This window comes from Gossypium hirsutum, chromosome A05, assembly GCF_007990345.1.
Source record: "Gossypium hirsutum isolate 1008001.06 chromosome A05, Gossypium_hirsutum_v2.1, whole genome shotgun sequence".
Lineage (NCBI taxonomy): Eukaryota > Viridiplantae > Streptophyta > Magnoliopsida > Malvales > Malvaceae > Gossypium > Gossypium hirsutum.
This window is the reverse complement of record NC_053428.1, coordinates 103,610,928-103,632,706: the sequence shown is the minus strand read 5'-3', so window position 1 is coordinate 103,632,706 and position 21,779 is coordinate 103,610,928. Positions and strand designations below refer to the sequence as shown.

The following is a 21,779-nucleotide window of genomic DNA, read 5'->3' as shown; positions in this document are numbered from 1 at the left end:
TTAAATAAGTATTTTTGATAAAGAAAAAACAATGTTTAACGTCTAGTTTTGGTTCTCTCAAAGTTGTATAACTTGACATTGATGTAAACAAAATTTTTGTGTTCCTCTAATACCAAGAGTATTATTGCATACAGTGATTAGCAAACTTTAGAAGAATCTACCTACACATATTATTGTAATTTTCAAGTAGAGTAATTTATAATTTATGAATAACATTTAATTGCAAAATGGATTTAATTAAGAAATAGAATTTTACATAATCCAATTCCAATATATCCAAAGAAATTTGATTTAGTTTTTGAATATTGTGAATACATAAAAGGAAACGACAGACACAAGCTCCACTAATTTTTCAGATATTTTAATTTTTGTCATGAAATATTTCAAGAAAAAAAAACCTTGGGAATGTCAGAATTTGTGAAGAAAACCTCAAATGTGTTTTTATCACAAATAGAAAGTCAAAATGTGATATAACATTAAATAATATAAATCCCTTTTCTTTTTAAATTTTCAAATAAGATTTTGACAGCAAAATAGTCCACCAAGCCCCAGTGAAATGTGCTGTAGCCCATGTAGGTGTCGAATGAGCAGAAAGCGGAATAAATAAATGGCCCATGCAGGTCTCGAACCTGCGACCTTCGCGTTATTAGCACAACGCTCTAACCAACTCAGCTAATAGGCCGTATGCTCAGTGTTTTATATACAAAGAAAGAACAGGTAATGGAAAAGAAAGTGTTTTAAGTTATATCAACTTTATGAAATTACTAACCTACTTCTCATAGTTTTATTATGGGTTAATATATATGAAGTTAAGTGAACTTCGCACTTTGTACGTATTTGGTACTTAATTTTTTTTGACCTAATTGATACTTAAATTTGAAAACTATAAGCTAACTTATTTTTTAGGTTCCTTACTAACACCGTAAAAAATATATTGATGTGACACTAGTAACCAATAGCATGGTGACATGTGGTAGCATCACATGTTGACACGTGGAAAAAAAAATTAAATCAATCTTGATAACCATTTATCTAAGTTTATTCCCTATGTGTAAAGAAATTATAATTTTTAAAATAAATTATATATATATATTTTAAGATATATTTTTAATTTTTACCACGTGTCAATATAAAGCTATTATGTGTCATTGTGCTGTTAGACGTTAATGTTATGTCAACATATTTTTAACAACGTTAATCGAGTACCTAAAAAAGTACGAAATTAATTGGCTTTCAAGTTTAGGTACATAAAACGCAATAATTATACTAAGTCGGCTAGCTTTCAAATTTGAGTACATAACAAATTATATCAACTTGTGTACTACATAAAATGCTAAGTTCAAGTACTTCCGAATACATTAAACCTTTTATAATAGATATAATTCTTTATAGTTTATTTAAATAATTATTTATATTAATCCAAGTGTCTTGATCATTATTTTATAAAATTTTTAACGATTTTTAATATATCAAGTTGTCATAATATCATGTTATATGTTTAATATTAATATTTTAACGCAATGATTAGATAGAAAGATCAAGACATACTTTAGGCAAATATCACAATTATTGATTATTCAATCAAACTATTTTAGCATGGAAATAAGGTCCCTACATGATCTTCAAATAACCCCCGAAAGGTAATGATAATTTTAACACTTATAATTGAAATTAGATTACTTTTTGTCCCTTTTATTAAAAAATGAACAAATTAATCTTATCACATTTGATTAAAAAATAAATTGATTCTCCTGTTAAAAAATTAATCTATTTTTACTATTAAAAACTATTTGATAATTCTATCAACTATGTTAGTTTTTAACAGTAAAAATAAATGACAGTTTCAACAAGGATCAATTACTATTTAATCTAACATACAAGGACTAAATTACACTTTTTTTTTGTGAGGGAGGTAAAATACAATTTAACTAGTAATACAAAGGCCTCTATAGTATTTTTACTCTAAAACCACATACTAGAGAAGCCAATAAACCAATTGAAGACCCATTGAGGGCTTCAGTGAAAATTTCACAATGCATTTAATCAAACTCACCTCACCTCAATGGTGATATCCGAACAACATATTAGGGCTAAAATTTTGCATTGAAAGCTGTGAACCCACATTTGCATCTAAAGGGATTCTAAGTAAAGAAATAAAAACAAATAAATAGACTAGATAGCAAATTTCATCAAAAGACCATTTTTTCCTGTAACACACCAACTCAAGTTAATTGGATACACAAACAAGTTCGTTCGGTGATTGCTTATCTGTTGGATCACTAAAGGCTTCAGGTTCAGTGAAAACTGACATCTTCTTATTACAATATATATTCAAGTATATTTTTCACATCTCTACCATGGCCAGAATGAGGCAATAAAACTCAGCTTTCATGATCTTTGCTGCCAACAATGCTGCAAAGCCCCTTGAGGATATTTAAAGACTAAGAAACTAGCTTTACTTGGGCATCAGAATAGGCACAAAGCGCTACAAACTTACCATTGTCCATTGCAGAAAAATGAGAGCTCCACAATGAATTAAGTACCCAAAATTACCACACCAAGGCAACAAACAAGATAATCATGAATTCTCAATTGTCATTCAGCAAACAAAATCCAAAAGAACAAAAGAAAAGTCATTAAGCGAGTAGTTCCTCTCAATTCCCACTCTCTGTCCCACTAATAAAATGTGAGGCCAGTAAAATCACAGGATTACATTGGTGTAGTAATATGTACAACGCCAAATGCCTAATTCTACAACCCCATGCATGTTCCTTGTTATTCATTAGAATATTGGATGGATGCTACAAGAATATTTCATCTTCTAATAACAGGACCCTTGTACAGCCCTCTCCGAATCACAAAGTCATCAGGGGGCTGAAACTCTTCTAACCATGTCACTTCCGAAAACGTTTCTCCATTCATTTCAATCTCACCTTCATTTTAAATGAGGAAACGAATAAGAAAATAGCATGCAGCATTTGTCTTCAGGTTACAACATATCATAGAAGCTACCATCTAATACTAGGTTCAAAATTATATTTCTTACCAGGTAAATCCCTTCTTGGGGACCTCCGGAAGTAAGTGCAGTGTCGTCCATGCTCTGAGGAGTAAGGTGGTGATAAAATATCAAAAATAGCACAGGGAGTCCGTGCCCTGAAACAATGGATGTTGCCTCCACTTGTGGGATAAAGTACTGTTGTTGCACAAGGGGCTGTCATCTCAGTATCCTTGACAAGTTTTGCAGCTCTTGCTACAAACCACCAAAAATAAGCAAATCAAAGTCAAAGACTGAAGAATATACAATAAATGCCCTATACCCTAGGAAGGGTGAGGAGAAAACGGCATTATTTAAAATCAGATACATCACCACTTTGTCCATGAATATATTATCAATACTATTACATCAGTTGAACAAGCAACTACTTTGCGATTGGTGACAGATAGGCAGGTTTCGCTGCCATAGGCCACCAATAATCTCTTCTGTTAATCAGAAAAAAGGTCTAATCCAGATTTAGTATGTCCTATTTATCTGAAACGTCAGATTACAACATAAAACCCCTAGATTGTCTAGTTACTTTATTTCGTTAACAAGTTTGTTCATCAACTTTCTTACACTTACTTTGCAACCACCAACTTGAAATCAAACTAATGTACCCTAAGAAGAAATTCTTTGGTTCTAAACTTACCACTAACACCGCTCTGTATCCCTGTTTCCATGAATGATTCCAATTTGAATTGGTGGTCAAAATATTTAGATGGGATCAAATTCCAGTAAAAAATTGTTATTATAAACCCAAGTTGAAGTCAAAATCTCATAAGGTCTATGCTTTTGTTGGCTTCTATAACCATTCATTTTGTCTGGTTTGCTTTCAAACATTTTCTTTTTGGTGACAAAAGTTTCATTCTAATTCAACTATGCATTTCCCTAGCTAAGCGCAGTGGTCTCCAAATTTTTCACCAAATCAGTTAAGAAGTTATGTCATAAGCATTCTCCATAACCTAAACTACATCCATACAAGATGAGAAATTGAACAGGCGTTTTCACTTAGATGCTAGCCAAAAGGCTCTTTACATCTACCCTATTGAAAGAGTCATTAGCTGTAACAAAGAGACATCCACCAATTAGTACATTTAGTATTACCTAGGCCTTCTTCCTCCTATTCCAATCAACTTTCGATCAAGTAAGTTTTGTTCTAAAAGTATTTTCTGTCATTTTTAACCAAACCACCAGCACATGCAGTAACACAAAGAACTGTATATCACAAAGCAAATATAAATTTAAAAGGAGGTCCATTTCTCTCTGTCCTTCAAGAATACTAATTCTATAATATAAATGGAAAGAACAGCAGTTACATAGGATTTCTAACATCAGAAGATTAACATAACTCTATAAAGGTACTAGATCTTCTGGAACAAATTAAAAGAGAAAACTCCCGAAACAAAGGTATTTGGAAAAGAATAATAATTAAAAGTGGGACTGATGAGGTTTCAAGGAATACAAAGGATGATATCAGTACTGAGTCAATTGAATACAAATATATTAATTTGTTACCAAATTTATACGCAAGAACATATTATTCTATGAACATCCTTATTATGGTTTAGCTAGCATTCATCGAAGAAATATGGAAATGTTAAAAACATACCTTGTAGCGGATCTTCAGGCTCTGTTGGGTCAAGCCAATCATATGACTTAACGTGTAATGAGCCATAGATAAGCCTGCTCAACACTGTCATTCCAGGATGATTGTGCAGAGGTATGAGAGAGGAAGGTGGCATACAAAAAATTCCTATCTGCAGAGAAAAAGGAAATCAGAAAAATGAAGGCCTGATGGTAGCTGGTAATGCAACTACTATTTTCAAAAGTTCAAATTTAATTTCAACGGAAGTGTTTATTTTAATAAATTCTAGGAGACTTTCAACTAAATGCATCTTCCTCAGTTTAAAACTCTTAAAATTTTAGGTTCTCAATAATAGGTGATATCTTAAATAATAAAAACGATAGGTTTTATGAAGTTTGTGCTTACAGAGAAGCTGTCGCACTCATGCAAGTGCAGATACTTGATAGGTGGCAATGACTGATGGGTTCCATTCCGCTCATTTACAGGACCAGACCAATTACGTACCACCTGTGCCTCCTGTTCCAAACCTACATCAGAAGGCTTCATTTTCTCTGAAATAAAGTGACATTTTGTGTTAAAATACAACGAATATGCCATGAAACTTGGTTTCATCACTTCATGTGGAAACAAAAAAAACGTGGAGTTACATATGCGGTGGTTTAAAAATTTGCATGGTTAATCAAATAACAGAAAAGTTGAAATGATCAATTCTACCAAGAAAAGCACTTTCTCAATGTTATGGTATACCCTTATTCTTTGTACTCTAAATTAGAATAGTTGCAACCACTCACGATGATATGTTGATCCAAAACCATTAAAATACCAACAGATCTCAAAACTCACCATGATAGGAAAAAAAATTGGAATTAGGGTAGATAGATTCTAAGACCACATAAGGAAAAAGGGAAAATACAGAAAACCCCAATCACTGTTTTTCTATTTTATATCTAGAAGCATCCAAATGCTAAAGAATTATCAAGGCGTCTAGCGAGTAGAAAACATACTGTTCCACAACAATGGAGCAGCAGCTCAATGTGGAGAAAGCAGAACAATTTGGACTTTTAACTCATCATACAACAAGCTTTTATGCTCAAGATAAAAGTGCTTCAAAGATAACTAGTAGCTATTATTTTGAAGGTTGATTTTTAAAGGCCAAAGGCAACTAGCAATGAAGTACTGATATAGGTTGGTGAGCTGGATAACAAATTTCTCATTCAACTGAAATTCACTTTGCCAAAAAACTTTTCTTGTTTTTGTAATTAATGCGGGAGAAAATCTGGAAAAGTTTTGCCAATTAAATAATGTCAGGACCTCTTCCTACAGGACTAAAGTTTGAACTTAAACAAAAATGAGCTTTACATCCTAAACAATGAAGGATAATATTTCTTCTTCTTCTTCTTCTTCTTCTTCTTCTTCTTTCTGTTTTAACTATCAAGCCACATGGAAACTAGGTTTTCAGATCAGCCAAAAGGCGTGGCATTATTTATTGGTAGATCATGCACTTGCCAAGAAACTAACATAGTAGGAGTAGCATTAAGAAACTTCCAATAGCCGATGCCATCCCAAGAAAGATCCAACTTACTTAAATTAATTAACCCAAGAGTAAATTCATATGTTTCAATTTTGATTGAAAAATAAATAACAGCTAAATGCTAGAAAAAGGAGCTTCCATAGTACTTACTAACTACTAATTCTGAAAACATGCAGAAAATTAAGTATTACTTTCAACATGATTTTATCTCAGTTATAATACCAATAAAACATAGAAGACTTGGTTCAACTATAAGCTCAAAGAACAAACATGAAGAAAGAAAGAATCAAATAGTAAATACCTAGCACAGTACGAACTCTTTCAAGAGCTTCATCAGAAACAGGGCCATTGGGCGAGAACGCCGCTCTGCAAGTGTTATAAAGTCTCTGTATGTAATATGGCATGTTTGTAAAGACGATACCAACTTAACTGAATGGACCAAAAGCCTCTATATCAGCAAGCTGATAACGCCTTTTTGCAAGTAATGTACTAATTGATAGTGCGATAAAAGATACAATTCGGTGACAACTGGATCTGCGAAGTAACCCGCCGGTAATAGATCTGCATGGCAATTATTTCATCATTCCTCCCTGCTAATTTCACATACAACCACCCCACCTGACAAGGTACACATTGAGCCCAAAGTAAATCAACATAATTCATTTACAACAAAAACAGAGACTAAATAAATATAAAAAACACAGCCTCCCTTATTATGAATTTCAATTGTTCAGTGCACAATTTTATTGGTAATATTACTTTTGTTGATCGCACCCAGAAATTGATATGAACGATGACTTAAGCAACACAAGTCATTTGCCAGTAATATTGCTACTAGTATAACATTAGCTCACCCAAAACATAAAATGCAAGCAAATACAACAAATACTAAAATATTGAACAATTTTTCCATTATTTTTTCGTTTTTTTTAATTTTCTACAATTGAATCTAAATTTCCGAGGTTAAGATATGCAGAAAAGGAACAATAAACAATAAGGAATCCAATTTGCGATAAACATGAAACAGGATAGGATAACAAAAATATAAAATGAAAAATATGCGTGCAATTAATTAAAAGCAAAAACCAGAAAAGATGGAGAATCGAATAAAAAAGGAACTAACCCAATTTGAGATCCATCAAACTGATTATAGAAATGTTCGCAAGAGTTGAAATAAAGAACGAAGGAGGAATTTATTTCGTTTAAAAAAGAGAGAGAGAGAGAGAGAGAGAGAGAGGAGAGAAAGGGATCGCTGAAAGCAACACAACAGTGAGAAAGAGGAAGGAATAGGAGGATCTTTGTTGGCTGGGGGAGTTTTGGGGGCTGCGAATTGCGATTAGCTTATATGAATGAATATCAGCTTGATTTTACATAATTTGCCCTTCGCCTAAAATCCTCGTACTTTTTTTGGCCTTTTTTTTTTTTTGCCCTTTAATCATTATAGTTTGAGTAGGCTATTTTTTAAAGGATTAATTCAACAAGAGGCCCTAAATTATACCATTTGTTTTTGGAATTTTGATTTTTTTTTGGAAGTGAGTATCTAAACTTTATTTTGTAATTAAAATTAAATTTTATTGTTTCTACTTCGTTAAAAAAACTCATATCAACCAATCAAAAGTGTCAGTATATTAATATTAATATTAAATAAAAATAATTATTATTAATATTGAAACAAAAAAAACTTCTATATCATCCCTACCGTCTCTCTTCCGCTCCCCCTATATCCCTTTGCAACGAAATACCATACATCGTTCATGGTTAACTTCAAGGATCGACTTGCAACAAACAAACTTTTTGGCTCTTTTTTCCATCCAAACATTTTTCAGTTTCTTTAAAAGCAATATGTAACAGCCCGTTTTTAGTAAAATAAAAACAGTGATTTCAGGACCACAAATCTGAGATTAAAATATTTAATTTATTATTATTTTGAGGTCTGCAGCATGATTGTATGATTGTATGAAAATTTCGTTAAGAAATTTTATTATTTGAATACTCAATTTGATAAAAATGGCTAAATCGCGTAAAGTGTAAAACTTGAGTTCTAATAGCTAAATGTGTCTAATAACTATGGAACCTTAAAGTAAGGGTCCTTATGTTGTAATTAGAACATTTTTTATTTGAATGGACAAAGATGGACACATGACTAACTGAATTTAATGTTTTAATTAAAGGTTATTTAAGTAATTTAATAAATAAATATAGTAAAATAAGTAAAACAAAACAAATTCTCTTATTCATCTTCTTTTAGTCGAATTTTGGGGAGGAAAAACACATTATTTTTGAGCTTTTCATTCGTCCATATCTCTTTGCTTGCATGTGAGTATTTTTTGTCCCGTTTTTAATGATTTCTATGTTATTTGAGTCGTTGTAACTTAATCTAGCTAGCCCAGGAACTAATTTGCAAAATTGTTAAAGGTTTAGGGTTTTACCATTGATGAATATGTGTGTATCTTGATGTTTGATGATAGAAAATGAATAGTTGTTGTTAGAAAAACAACATTTGTTAAGTAATTTTGGTTGAAATTGCAAATTAGGGATTTATTTGTAAAATGTGAAAAATTCATGGTTAAACTGTGAAATAAATGGAATATAGGGCTTGCTAGGGACTTAATTAATATTCAACTAGCATGGGTATAAGTTAAATTGCATAAATTTGCATTTTTATGAGATAGGGACTAAATTGTAAAGAAGTTGAAATATTAGGGGCAAAAGGTAAAATTTCCATAATATGAAATTTGGATTAAATTGAATAAAATGATAATTAAACAAGTTAAATTTGATTATTTAGATCAAGAAAAGCAACGTACAGATCTAGATCGGGGAAAAAATAAAGTATTAGATTAATCGACCTGTTTCGATGTTTTTGTGATCGAGGTAAGTTCGTATGTTAATAAGCATTAATATAATTGTGTTTTAAATGCTTTATAATTGTATTATTGTTGAATATGATCTTACGGAAATGTTCGACGAAGAATTGGCTACGTATGAAATCCTGGTTGAACCTTAGGAGAATGACATGTCATTAGGGGTTATTGTGTTTGGGTACTGGTCCGTACATTCTACCGGTGGCTGAGTTTTCTGGCATGTGTTGCTGATTCTCGTCAGCTTGTGTGAGTAGCACCGTGTAGTTACGTCTTGATCGTCAACTTGTGTGAGTAGACCCGTTGATAGCTCAAGAGTGAGCATTATATGAGATATGAGATTGAGATAGCTTTGGCTATGTATTGACACTTAGTGTAATATCCCATACCCGTACCTGAGACCAGGATAGGATACGAGGCATTACTGAAATTTTCAGAATAATTTCAATTAATTTATATTATTTAGTATTCTTTTTCATGTTTCATGTAACATCCTTTTCATATATTCAATTCAAAATATCATATAAAATACGATACAATACTTAAATTTTCATATTTACATGCTCATTCAGGGTATCCGAACCTACCTGACTAAATTGCAGAAATACCAAGATTTAGGGGCATATTGGTAATTTACCATTTTCCCAAATTTCACTCAATCTTAAATTGATAATTTCATTCAATTTATTAATTTAGATAATAAAACAATTTATTCCCTTCAATTTAGTCATTTTTGACATTTTTACAAAATTGCCCCTAAAGTTTTACTTTTATTCAATTTAGTCCATGAGCTTAAAACATGCAAATTAGCCATGCTAACTGAATATTCATATATATTTTTCCTCCTCCTCCTCTCCATTCCACATCCTTAATGTATATAACATTCTTGTAAGTACGATTTCACAATTTACTTATTAATGCTCACATCAATCTGTTCACACGAGTCATAGTCACTCAATTATTTATAATTCGAGCTACAGAGCTCAAAATTAAGATCCGTAAATTTTCTCTAAAACTAGACTCACATATCATTCCACCATAAAATTTTAAGAATTTTTGGTTTAGCCAATTAGTAAAGTTTATTCATTTAAGTTTCCCCTGTTTCACTGTCCAACAGTTCTGACCTCTCTTCACTAAAAATTAATTATATCACAGTAAAAAACTCGGATAATGTTCCCATTGATTTCTATTGAAAATAGACTCATTAAGGATTCTAAGCATATAAATTTGAGGCTCTAATTAATTTTATCCAATTTTTGGTGATTTTCCAAAATCAAAACAGGGGAACCCGAATTCATTCTAACATTGTCTCACAAAATTCATTATATCTCATAATTTACAAATCCATTGCTTACACCATTTCTTCTATAAAAAACTAGACTCAATAAGCTTTAATTTCATATTTTATTCATCTTCTAATTCGATTTCTAAAATTTATGGTGATTTTTCAAAGTTAGTCTACTTCTACTGTCCAATATTGTTTTAGTTCAAGATGTTTATTACCATTTTTCCTCTAAATTTCAAAGGTCATACAATTCAGTCCTTGCTCAATTAGCCCATCTATTAAGCTAATTTTTCTCAATTAACATTTTATTCCATCATTCTAAACTATTACACAATCTTTAAAAATCAGAATTTTAACACTAAACCTTAACTCACAAATTTTCACAATTAGGTCCTAAAATCAATTTCTATTGAAATTACTTGATAAAATCATCAAAAAACAAAATCAAAGCTTCAAATTCATTTATTTCATCATAAACAGCTAACACTTATCAATGATAGCTTTTAATTTTGTTCATAAAATCAAAAACTAATGAATTAAACACTTGGACCTAATTGTAAAAGTCACAAAAACATAAAAATCTCAAAGAAAAGGTTAAGAATTGAACTCACATATGTCAAAGTATGAAAAGCCAGCAGCTTTCAGACCTCCCATGGCGTTTTTGCTGAAGAAAAATGATGATATCTCTAGATTTTTCAAATTTGTCTTGTTTTATATGTTTAATTTGCAAAATTTCCCATTTTGCCCTTGTTTCTCCTTGTCTTTTTTGCTGATTTTCTTGCCCAACCGTCCAGCCCATACAATTTGGGTCCAATTGCCTTTTAAATCCCTCCTTTTTAATCACTTAAACTATTTAATCATAATTTAATAAATTTCGCACTATTTTCAATTTAGACTTTTTTAATTAATTGACTAACCAAACGTTAAAATTTTCTAACGAAACTTTAATACTAACTTAATAACACTCCATAAATATTTATAAAAATATTTATGGCTCGGTTTATAAATCCGAGGTCTCGATACCTCATTTTCAACCAAATTTACCTGATTAATTCTTTTAAAATTGCAAAATTCACTAATTAAAAATAATTCTTTTAAGTTCGCGCTTGGCCTATAATTATTATTTTTTAAAATTTCTAAACTTACTCGTCGGATTTAGTGATCTCGAATCACTGTTTCCGACACCACTGAAAAATTTGGCTGTTACACTTAGGGTGCGAGATTCCCGAGTATCTGATATTATTCTAAATGGTTCAACGAGTATATAGATGAATTGGAAGAGTATGAAATTGATACGAGTTAGTACAGGTATGTACATGAACTATAAAATCATTGAATCGAAGAAGTTGATGGAATTCATGTCTAACCTTTGGATTGAATATGTGTTAAGTTTTGGATTTAAATTGAATTGTATTATGTAATGTTTAAGTACTTGTATTGTGGTTGAATGGTAAGTTTTTCTTATTAAGCATACGAGCTTACTAAGCTTTATAGCTTACTCTGTTTACTTTTCCGTATTTTATAGTGTTTCTCGAAGCTTGCTCGGATTTGGAGTTACCAGAGATCTCATCACACTATCAAGCTGTCATTTTGGTACTTTTGAACTTGTGATTTTGGTTATATGGCATGTATAAGAGTTGTGGCTATTATGGTCTATTGTTGGTAATGGATTTAGCCAATTGATTTGGCTTGTAAATTATGAATGCTAGTTGTGTGTATAGCCATATGATTTGGCTTATTTTGGTATATTTGGTTATGTATATAAATGTGCAAATGCCTTTTCTTTTATGTGGTTTAAAATTTCCATGTGAATGGTTATTTGTGGATTAGTATCTTGAGTATCAAATGATTGAAACTTGAGATTGGTATGCTTGTGGTATTAGGCAAAATAACGCATAATTGAAAATGACTATTTAGGTGAATTGTGAATGTGAAATTGGTATGTTTTGAATTGACAAAACATGATCTTATGAGCATTATAGTTGTTGATATTGGTATAGCATGATTTTAGGCTTGATTGAGATTGGTTGGAATGCCTATTGATGCTTATGTTATATGCCATTTGACATGTTTAGGTTGAGGCAAATTTGGGTGAGAAAGATGGCTTGAAAAATAGCTTATTTTTGTCCACACGAGCAGAGACACGGGCGTGTGTCTTAGTCGTGTGTGACACACGGCCAGGTGACACGGTCGTGTGTCCCATGATGTTTAATTAGAAACCAAGTTAGTATGCTCCACACGGCCCAACACACGGGCGTGTAACTTGGCCGTGTGGCATAAGTCAGTATACCTTACAGTTTTGGCACGACATAGCATACGGCTTGACACACGGGCGTGTGAGGCCATTTCGAAGGGTACACAGGCTAGTCACATGGGCGTGTGGTTGGTCGTGTGACGCAAGTCAGAGAGTTACATGGGGTAGGACACGTGCTGGGACACGGCCAGGTGGTCCCATTTTGAATGTCTACATGGCCTGTGGCACGGGCATGTCTGTGGCAGTATAAAACATACGGTCGGGCCACACCGGGGTGTGTCCCTTGTATTTTGAAAAATTTTCTATGTTTTACAAAAAATTTCCTAAGTTCTCAGTTTAGTCCCAAACCACTTCTAATGCATGATTTGAGCCTCGTAGGCTTGTATTAGAACAATATGATTGATTGTGAATGCATTTTATTGGATATGAAAAATATATAAGAAATGTATAATTGTTTAATTGTTAAGCCCGATAATGCTTTGTAACCCTATTCTGACGATGGATACGGGTTAGAGGTGTTATACAATGTGTCACGAGAAGTGGAAACTTCTGTTGGCACTATGCATCTCTATTGGCACTGTGCATCTCCATCTCAGATAATGAAACATCTTAAAATATTGAGGTCTAAGATATTCGGAGGCACCATAATAATAACAAATCACTCTATGAAAAATTTTTACCTTCTTAACAACCCCGATTAACATAGGCTTGGTGGAGCATTCACCAAGTTCTTTATGATTTGAAGCTTTCACAGAAACAGTGAGACTCTTGACGATTGCTTTTCCTTTGTCTACATATCCAATCCCTCCCTTGCCTGGATCTCTTTTTCCTATGGTAAGGATTTCATTAAGCTTGCTACTGCTGAAATTGAATTTTTTAAGCATAAGCTTGATTGCAACAAGCTCATTCTGGGTCTTCACTAGGTTGTTAAGTTTTTTCGCAAGTAGTATTCTTTAGCTTCATTTTGCTTGACTAGCCTTGAATTTTCATATTTCAAATGACCATTTTTTGTAACAATAGGCATTCACATCACATACCTGCTCCTATTTCCCCAGCATGATCTTGTAAGTCTTGAAAAAGGGCTGGGGAAAGTTTGAATCCAATTCCAACAGTGATGAATATAAGTGCAATTGAAATTCCTGGGGAGTTATGCATTTGTGTATTGATAAGACCATTCATTATTTCTTAAAGCTTGATCTTTCCCCCGAATGAACTATATAGCCAAGAGAAACCATGAACTAGAATAGAAGAGCTTACCCCACTTATGAGTAAATATTTCGTAGCAGCCTCATTAGACCGTACATCTTTCCTGGTATATCCAAATAATAGGTAGGGGTATAAATTGAAAAATTATGGGGCTACAAAGATAGTTATTAAATCGCTTTTAACTTGTGTGTGATGGTGCCAACATGGCATATTGGTTAGGGACTATTAGGATGTTATGTGACATGTTTTAGCTTGGTTTTACAGTGTTTAGAATAAGGTTTCAAGTTGTTTGTGTACTTAAAAGTTACCTTAATGTTTGGCTTGATTCAATTACCAAAATGGCATATTATAATGTCACAGGGTTAGCCACACGACCGTGTGTCACACATGAGATTGTGACACGGTCGTGTGCCATTGGGAAATAGGTTACATTTAGGTCACACAGTTTCTGATTGTCACATGGGTTGTCCACACGCTCGTGTGAGTACTATAGTTTTAGTAAGTTAAATTGTCACACGGTCCAGTCACACGACCATGTGACTTTTGTTGAATTTTTGCACTTTGATCCACATGACATCAATGAGTTACATGGTTGTGTGACTCCAATGCTACACAATTTCAGCCTATCATATGGTCATGTGACCCTTATTTTGTACTTTTGCCTTTCTTTTGTGAAAAGTTTCAAATCAGTCATTATTTGATTCTGGGTTGATTTTAAAGCTTTCATAAGTTTAATTTAAATGATTTTAGAGCATGATGTATGAGATTAAATGATTGTTTTAAATAATTTTTTTATTTAAAGTTGCAAGCTCTTATTATGTTATTTGTTGAAGCATCTCGTAACCTGATTCCATTTACAGGGACAGGTGAGGGGTGTTACAGCTTTCATGAGTTCCTTCTAGTAAGCATAATTGCTACAATCTAACACTGGGGGACTAGTGGTTAATGATCCTTCCATAACTTGCAATTAACAATACAGGATTCTCTACTAACTATGTTAAGTGGAAGCTCTTATACCAGTTGTTGACTTGAACTAATTTCTATGTTACATGAAACATAGTACGAGCAGACGTGACTGTGAAAGTGGGCACTTCTACAATAATTGTGACAACCACTGTGAAAGTAGGCAATTCTACAATAATTGTGACAACCACAACGAAAACAGGGGCAACAAAGTTGTTTATGCAGTCTAGTTTCCCTTAGTCTGCAAAGCATAGCTTAGTGAGATGAATCAACTATCTTTGAAACAAATACAACAAGTAATCTTAGTTCTAACACACCCCAGTAAAGAATCCCCACACTTAAATCTCAAAGACTAAATCTCTCACTAATAAATTCTCCCTCCAAAAACTTAGCTTGTAAAACCACTTATAAATAGGTTTTTACAATTCAAATGCACTCTTACAAATAACGTTCCTTACTAAATAGATAAGTACTCTTAATAATTAGTACAACCTATACAAGACTCTCGATTATATAAATTTTTTCGAGACTTGCTAATATAAGGAAGATCAATCATGATCCCTTTTAAACAATAGCTAAAATAGCTAAATACAATATAATATTAATGACCAAAGCAAAATGATTTATGGTAGATAAGAATTCAAGTTTCGACTAATCCAACTTCTTTTATCCAAAGGATTTGATATACTCGATTCAATCCGATCCAATTCTCAATATATGTTTCTCCAAGAGAATTACTTTTCATTGATGGGCTTGAATCATTCCACGATATTAGCATAGTTTAAAATTTTGGTTGAATAAATTGTCAATCTTCCAAAAATGATAAGTTGTTATTTTGTCGCAGTGGTGAAGGAAGTGGGCACTTCTTTTGGCATATCACAATAACTACAATATGTCAATAATCAGCATGAAGATGATGTTTCTCAACCTTAACCATCTTTAAGAGTAAAGAAGAATCATTCATTGGATAATGTTGTTGGTGATATTGAAGAAGTCAAGACGAAACATAAGTCTAAACTTAATTATCAAGATATTGGTAGATTGGCATGCTATACTTCCTCTATGAAGTCCAAAAAAGATTAAGAGCTCTCAAAAATGAAAATTAGATTCAAACCATGCAAGAAGAGTTAAATTAGTTTGAAAGATATGATGTATGGGAACTTCTCCCAATACCTATTGAGTGTAATAAAGTATTATCTTGACTATTATCGTAAGCAAATGTAGGTGACTTACTAAGTAGAGTCTTTTAGTGAGAGGCTTTGAGTTGCTTATTTGAGACTAGAAAATAGCATAACTACCCTTGTTAATTTTTTCAAAGAAATACCTCAAGTTGAAAGAGTTATGATCATATAATAAGTAGGATAGCAAATAAAACTGATAGACTTCAAGAAGGATGATTTCTCCTTCCCTTTGTTTTGTATTCTTCAAGTGACCAATTCTTTTCTTAACTAACAACGGGGTATTTTTTAGCACTTCCCCCCATAATAGCCCTTGAACTATTCCAAAAAAATTAATTAACCCCCATAATCTTTTGCACTCAATTGAGCCCTCGAACTGGTGAATTCCATCAAAAAAGCTATTTGATCGTCTTTGACTGTTACTCTGTTGATGTGGCTGTTAACGCACTAACATGATAATGCCACGTCAACAAAAATAAAAAATTCAAAATATTAAATAAACATATTTAATTCTTTTTTCTGGAATGAACTTGAACAATTTATTGTTCATGTTTGTTTCAAAATTATTTAAAAAATAAAAATTTAATTTTTTTAAAAATATTAAATTTCTAATTAATTATTGGATTTCTTTTTTTATAAAAAAATAGAAAACATATATAAATAAATTTTAATTTTATTAATTGTATGTGTAAAGTTTTTTTTAAGTGGGAATATTTTTCATCATGGACTTAACTTTTAAATGGTTTTTATTAATTTTATTAATATTTTTATAATATTTAATAATATTTTAGAAATTTATAAAAAATGTAATTTTTTTATAATTTAAGAAATTTAAGTTTAAAATGAATTTGAATAACCATTTGTTGAGGTTTGATCCAATAAAAAATTAATTTTTTTTATTATTGTTGACGTGACAACTAGTGCCACATCAACAACTATTATTGACATAGAGCACCATGTTAGCACCGTTAATGACCATGTTAGAAAAGTAACTGTTAAAAACTATCAAAAAACTTTTTTAATAGAATTCACTTGTTCAAGTGTTCAATTGAAAAGGCTACGAGGGACTTAATTAATTTTTTTGGAGTAGTTGAAGGTTATTTAAACTCTTTTCCCTCAATTTGGTTTGTAAAGTTTTTTATTGTAGTTTTTGGAAAATCAAGACTTTTTATTGTAGTAATTTAAAAAAAAATTACAGTATATCTTAATTGTAATTATAAATAAAACATATGAATAATTAAGTCAGAATTAATCGTTATAAAGCACAATCAAATTGATAATAAAAATGTATAGAAAATTAGAAATATATATATATCTAGACAAAATTTACAAATAATAAAACTTAAATAATTATATGTCTAGAGATGTCTTGCATTAAATTTATACATAGTATGAACCAAATTTGAAATTGCAAAGTTTCAAACCCTAAACCTTATAATTTAATTAAGGGTGTCTTTGGATGAGCAGTGATTGTGGCACAATAAAATCTTTTACCTTATAGATACAGTAATCAATCTCATCGCCACCATTATTTTTAACTTTATTGGAGTTAAACGCACCGCCCCTCCAAAAGTACCCTAAGACCTATTTGAAAATTGAAGCATGCCTTTTTAGTCTTTTAGTGGTTAATTTTCAATCAATGGCAAAAATAATATTTGGTAATTACAAAACTCAATAGGCTCCTAAGCAAGGGGTTATGGGCTAGTAGGACTCAACAAATTGCTTTTTAAATTTTTTTCATACGTCAAGTTATCCGCCTAATCCCGAAGGTTCACCTAAATGTGGGACGGTATGAGCAAAAATATTAGGCCCTAAAAATGAGTTTGGATAAAAAAAATGGGCTCATTTAAAATATAAGTCCGGCTCGAATTTGAATATTAAGGCCTGAGCCCAGCCCGACCAGGCCTATTTTTAAGTTTATAATACTTTATATTATGTAAATTAAAACACATTAAAAAAAATAAACCTATACTAAATATATAATACTATTCTAATGTAAAAATTAAAATAATGTTAAGATGACTATATAAAAAATAAAAAATATTAAAATAAATATATTATTAATTAACTTTATGTAATAAAAATAAATTTCTAAAAAAGCAAAATTTTAGTTAATTTTAGTTACAAAATATTTTATTAAGAGTAAATTTTAAGTTATTGGTGGATTGGACGAAAACCGAAGGATTCTATTAATCACAATCTTTTAGTGGGAAATGGGAAGACACTAAAACGGCACTCACCTTCTTTGGGTAAATATATATTTTGGTACTTGGATTTGTTATTAATATTCAATTTGATATCTAAACTTCTTTTTGGTCCAATTAAGTATCTAAACTCGACTTTTTGGCTCAAATTGGTACATGGATTTGGCTTCATAGTAAAAATTGGACCAAAATAAACTTTAGATATCTAATTGGATCAAAATTAACTTTAGATATCAAATTAAACCTTAAAGTCTTGTTCAAGTATGTAAATTGACAAAAAAAATATCTTAGGTACCAATTTAAATATTGAAGCTAACTTCAAGTACTAAAATGTGTATTTACCCTTTTTTTCCTTAAATATTCTTTAAATATTATTATTTTTATAAATAAAATTATATTAGTTATACCTATTTTTTAGCAAAATATTTTTTTAAATCTTATTTTTAAAATGCCCTTACTTTTTATTTGTAATTTTAAATAGGGATAAATATCAAATTTATATATTAACTTTGCTCTTTAGTGCAATTCGTGTATCATATTGCGTATATATATTTTTGGTGTGTAAATTTAAGATTTATCCCATAAAAATATAGCAATAAATTTTAGGTTATAATATGCTCTAAGTTTCTGTAGTATCCATTCACTTAAATTTAGTCCAATTACTTATCAAATTTGAAATTTAAGTCCAATTGTTAACACGGTTAAAATTCTTCATTTAAATTCTTTAGTGTGACATTTTGAAACAATAAAAAAATGATTAACTCGAATTTAACAAAAGATTTAACAATATTACCAATTACACCTGCATTTTTAAATAGGAAAGTTGAAATAAAAAAATAAAAATAAAGGGACTAACTTGAAAATATTGGAGAGACTTGTAATGGATTTCAACGTATATTTTAATTCCCGCGAATCAAATGAAAGACAGGTGCAATGGAAAACAGGGCAGCGGCCCTGCTTTTCCTTTCCTTTACCAAGAGCAGGAGGGGTTAGGTACTAACCAAAAACCATGAGCTATATATATATAATATCAATGTCAGACTCGGAATTGGGATATAGAAATCCGTTTTAATTGCTTAAGAAATACGGATATCGTTAAAAATGGCGTCGACGATGAAGGATACTTTCTACATATCACACGGAGCACCGACGCTGGCCATAGATGAGTCGCTTCCCGCCAGGTCTTTCTTGTAGTCATGGAAGGACAAAGTGTTCCCCCAAAAACCCAAAGCCATCCTCGTCATTTCTGGTCAGTGGGACACTTCCTTTCCCGCCGTTAACATCGTTCACCGCAATGATACAATCTATGATTTCTATGGTTTCCCTGACCGTATGTACAAGGTGGCTTTCCTAACCCTCCTAACTTTTCTATTTTTGTTTATTTCGGACTTTGGTTGATCGTATTTCGATTCTGAAAATTAAAAGCAAAGGACTGGGGATGTTAATTTGAATGGGGTTCTTCAATATAACTGGAATTTAGGCCATTATATTTTATTCATTTGAATGAGGTGTTCTATATAGCAGCTATGAAAATGATTGTTTTTTAATGAGATTCTTCAATATAAAAGTAATTTCGGCCATTGGATGTTGTTAATTTGAGCAATAAATGGTAGTTTGAGAACCCTGCTTTGAGGCCGGCTTCTCACTAGATTTATTCTGGTTTAAGTCTTACTATTTGTGGAGCCAATCCGGATTTATTCTAGTTTAGCTCAGGATATTCTAGTTATCAATCTGATCAAATATCGTAATAATTGATTCAGAGTGTAGTTATTCGGATGTGTAGCGGTTGTAATTGAAATTAAGCTTCTAACTTCTTAGGGGAAAAAATGGTAGTCGTAATCGGTTTCTTTTCCTTTTCGGTTAACAGCTGAAATATCCGGCACCAGGGGCGCCAGAGTTGGCACTAAGAGTGAAGGAATTGCTGATGGGATCCGGTTTCAAGCGTGTTGATGAAGATAGAGAACGTGGGCTGGACCATGGTGCTTGGGTTCCACTCATGCTCATGTATCCGGAGGCTGATATTCCAGTTTGCCAACTCTCTGTTCAGTCAAAAAGGGATGGCAATTACCACTACAACTTGGGAAAGGCTTTGGCCCCTCTCAAAGGTGAAGGTGTTCTTATCATGGGTTCTGGATCCGCCACTCATAACTTGAGGGCCCCTAGAATTGTAGATGGTATTGTTCCATGGGCTTTGGAGTTTGATACTTGGCTTAAAGATGCTCTCCTTCAAGGAAGGTAAATCATTCTTTCTTTTCTTGTAACTTCATTTTTCTTTTTCTATATTTTTACACGTTAGATTGACAACAATGTGCAATTGGTGTTTAAACATGGTGACTGATGTAACTTCTAACGAGTGATGATAAAACTAGCAAATCGATTTAGACAATGGAATCATTGGAAAGCTGAAAAAATGTTTAGGTTGTTTAGTGACTCTTCGCTTTTCTACTTCAATAATCAGACTGTCAAAAGGCTATGACTGGCAGTAGTATTCACATAGTATGTGTAAAGGTTATGAATTTGATTGGATTATGGTACTGATCCTAAATATATGCCCCCCTCAAATGTATATTTAACTGAGAAGTATATTGTTTGAGAAGATTCATGGCTCATGATTGCAAATTGCACTTAAAAGAAAGGGATTGATTTTAATGAACCAAGGCTGACATTCCTTTTATCTCCAACTTACTATCACTCTGTTCTTTGGGGTAACAATGATAGCAATTGGCATTTAATGTTTCTGATGAATGTTTTCTGTTTGTTCTTTTTTGTTGTCTCTTCGTTTGATTCTTTTTATAGATATGAAGATGTGAACTGCTATCAAGAGAAGGCACCGCATGCGAAGATGGCTCACCCATGCCCGGACCACTTCTATCCGTTGCAAGTAGCCATGGGTGCTGCTGGTGAAAATGCAAAGGCCAAACTTATCCATCACAGCTGGCAACTTGGTTCCCTTTCCTATGCTTCTTACCAGTTCAACTCAGCCAGCTGATGTTTCATTTAACAAGTGTGCTGCAATATCGCCTATTTATTCAATCTATTTTATCTCAAATTAAGTATATACAAGAAAGATAAAAATGCAAGCCCTTTGTTCAATCTGTGCAGTGTGTATATCTACACCTTTAACGACTTGAACTGTGTTCAGTTTGTTCCAATTAAATTTGACGCATGCAAAGTTTGTTTTACAACAGCCTGCTTTTGTTCTGTTGGTGTTATGTCCTTGTGGGCAAAGACTTGGTTGCAACACAATTCGGGACAATTTTTATATTATTTCTCAAACTAAACATCTTCAAATATTATTTTTCGGAATAAGTATTTTTCAGGAGTATTATGGAGTTTTTTCATTGAAGAAACACCATGAAAGAGATTTATATATATATATAAACAGAGACATATATATATGTTACAACGGATATTTGCTAATTGCTTAAAAAACAAAGTGTTTGAATAGAAGTAATACTTGTAATGATAACAACAATAAAACAGAGAAAAACAATACCACAGAAAATTGTTTGTACAATTTGGTTTCCTTACGTTGGCGGAGTCTAATTTAGTGAGTAAATCCAGTATCTTTAATCTCAATACAACAAATGATTTAAATTCTATCACAGTACAGTAACCTCACTTTTGTAATATCACTCACCACTAAGTTCTCCCCCTAAAGAACTTATGTAGTAA

General features: G+C 32.0%; 2 protein-coding genes and 1 non-coding gene across 4 annotated transcripts; 1 reads left to right on the top strand and 2 right to left on the bottom strand.

The window, feature by feature from the left end:
* Positions 1 to 608: 608 nt before the first annotated feature.
* TRNAI-AAU (transfer RNA isoleucine (anticodon AAU)) lies at positions 609 to 682 on the bottom strand. The gene has a single exon. It is a non-coding gene; the product is annotated as a tRNA-Ile (tRNA).
* A 1,893-nt stretch (positions 683 to 2,575) lies between these two features.
* Positions 2,576 to 7,560, bottom strand: LOC107937660 (plant cysteine oxidase 4). Of its 2 annotated transcripts, XM_041114355.1 has the most exons (7): positions 7,277 to 7,521; positions 6,669 to 6,771; positions 6,455 to 6,519; positions 5,028 to 5,173; positions 4,647 to 4,794; positions 3,047 to 3,250; positions 2,576 to 2,933 (listed from the first exon to the last, which is right to left on the bottom strand). In XM_041114355.1, the coding sequence occupies exons 4-7, from the start codon at positions 5,166 to 5,168 to the stop codon at positions 2,815 to 2,817; spliced, it is 612 nt and encodes a 203-aa protein (XP_040970289.1). In that variant the 5' UTR covers positions 5,169 to 5,173; positions 6,455 to 6,519; positions 6,669 to 6,771; positions 7,277 to 7,521; the 3' UTR covers positions 2,576 to 2,814. The 2 variants fall into 2 exon arrangements, with proteins under 2 accessions (XP_040970289.1, XP_040970288.1); XM_041114354.1 differs by having other exon boundaries at positions 6,455 to 6,771; positions 7,277 to 7,560.
* Positions 7,561 to 19,030: 11,470 nt separating this feature from the next.
* Positions 19,031 to 21,286, top strand: LOC107937647 (extradiol ring-cleavage dioxygenase). Its single transcript, XM_041114353.1, has 3 exons — positions 19,031 to 19,445; positions 19,972 to 20,339; positions 20,901 to 21,286. The coding sequence occupies exons 1-3, from the start codon at positions 19,437 to 19,439 to the stop codon at positions 21,091 to 21,093; spliced, it is 570 nt and encodes a 189-aa protein (XP_040970287.1). The 5' UTR covers positions 19,031 to 19,436; the 3' UTR covers positions 21,094 to 21,286.
* The last annotated feature ends 493 nt before the right edge of the window (positions 21,287 to 21,779 follow it).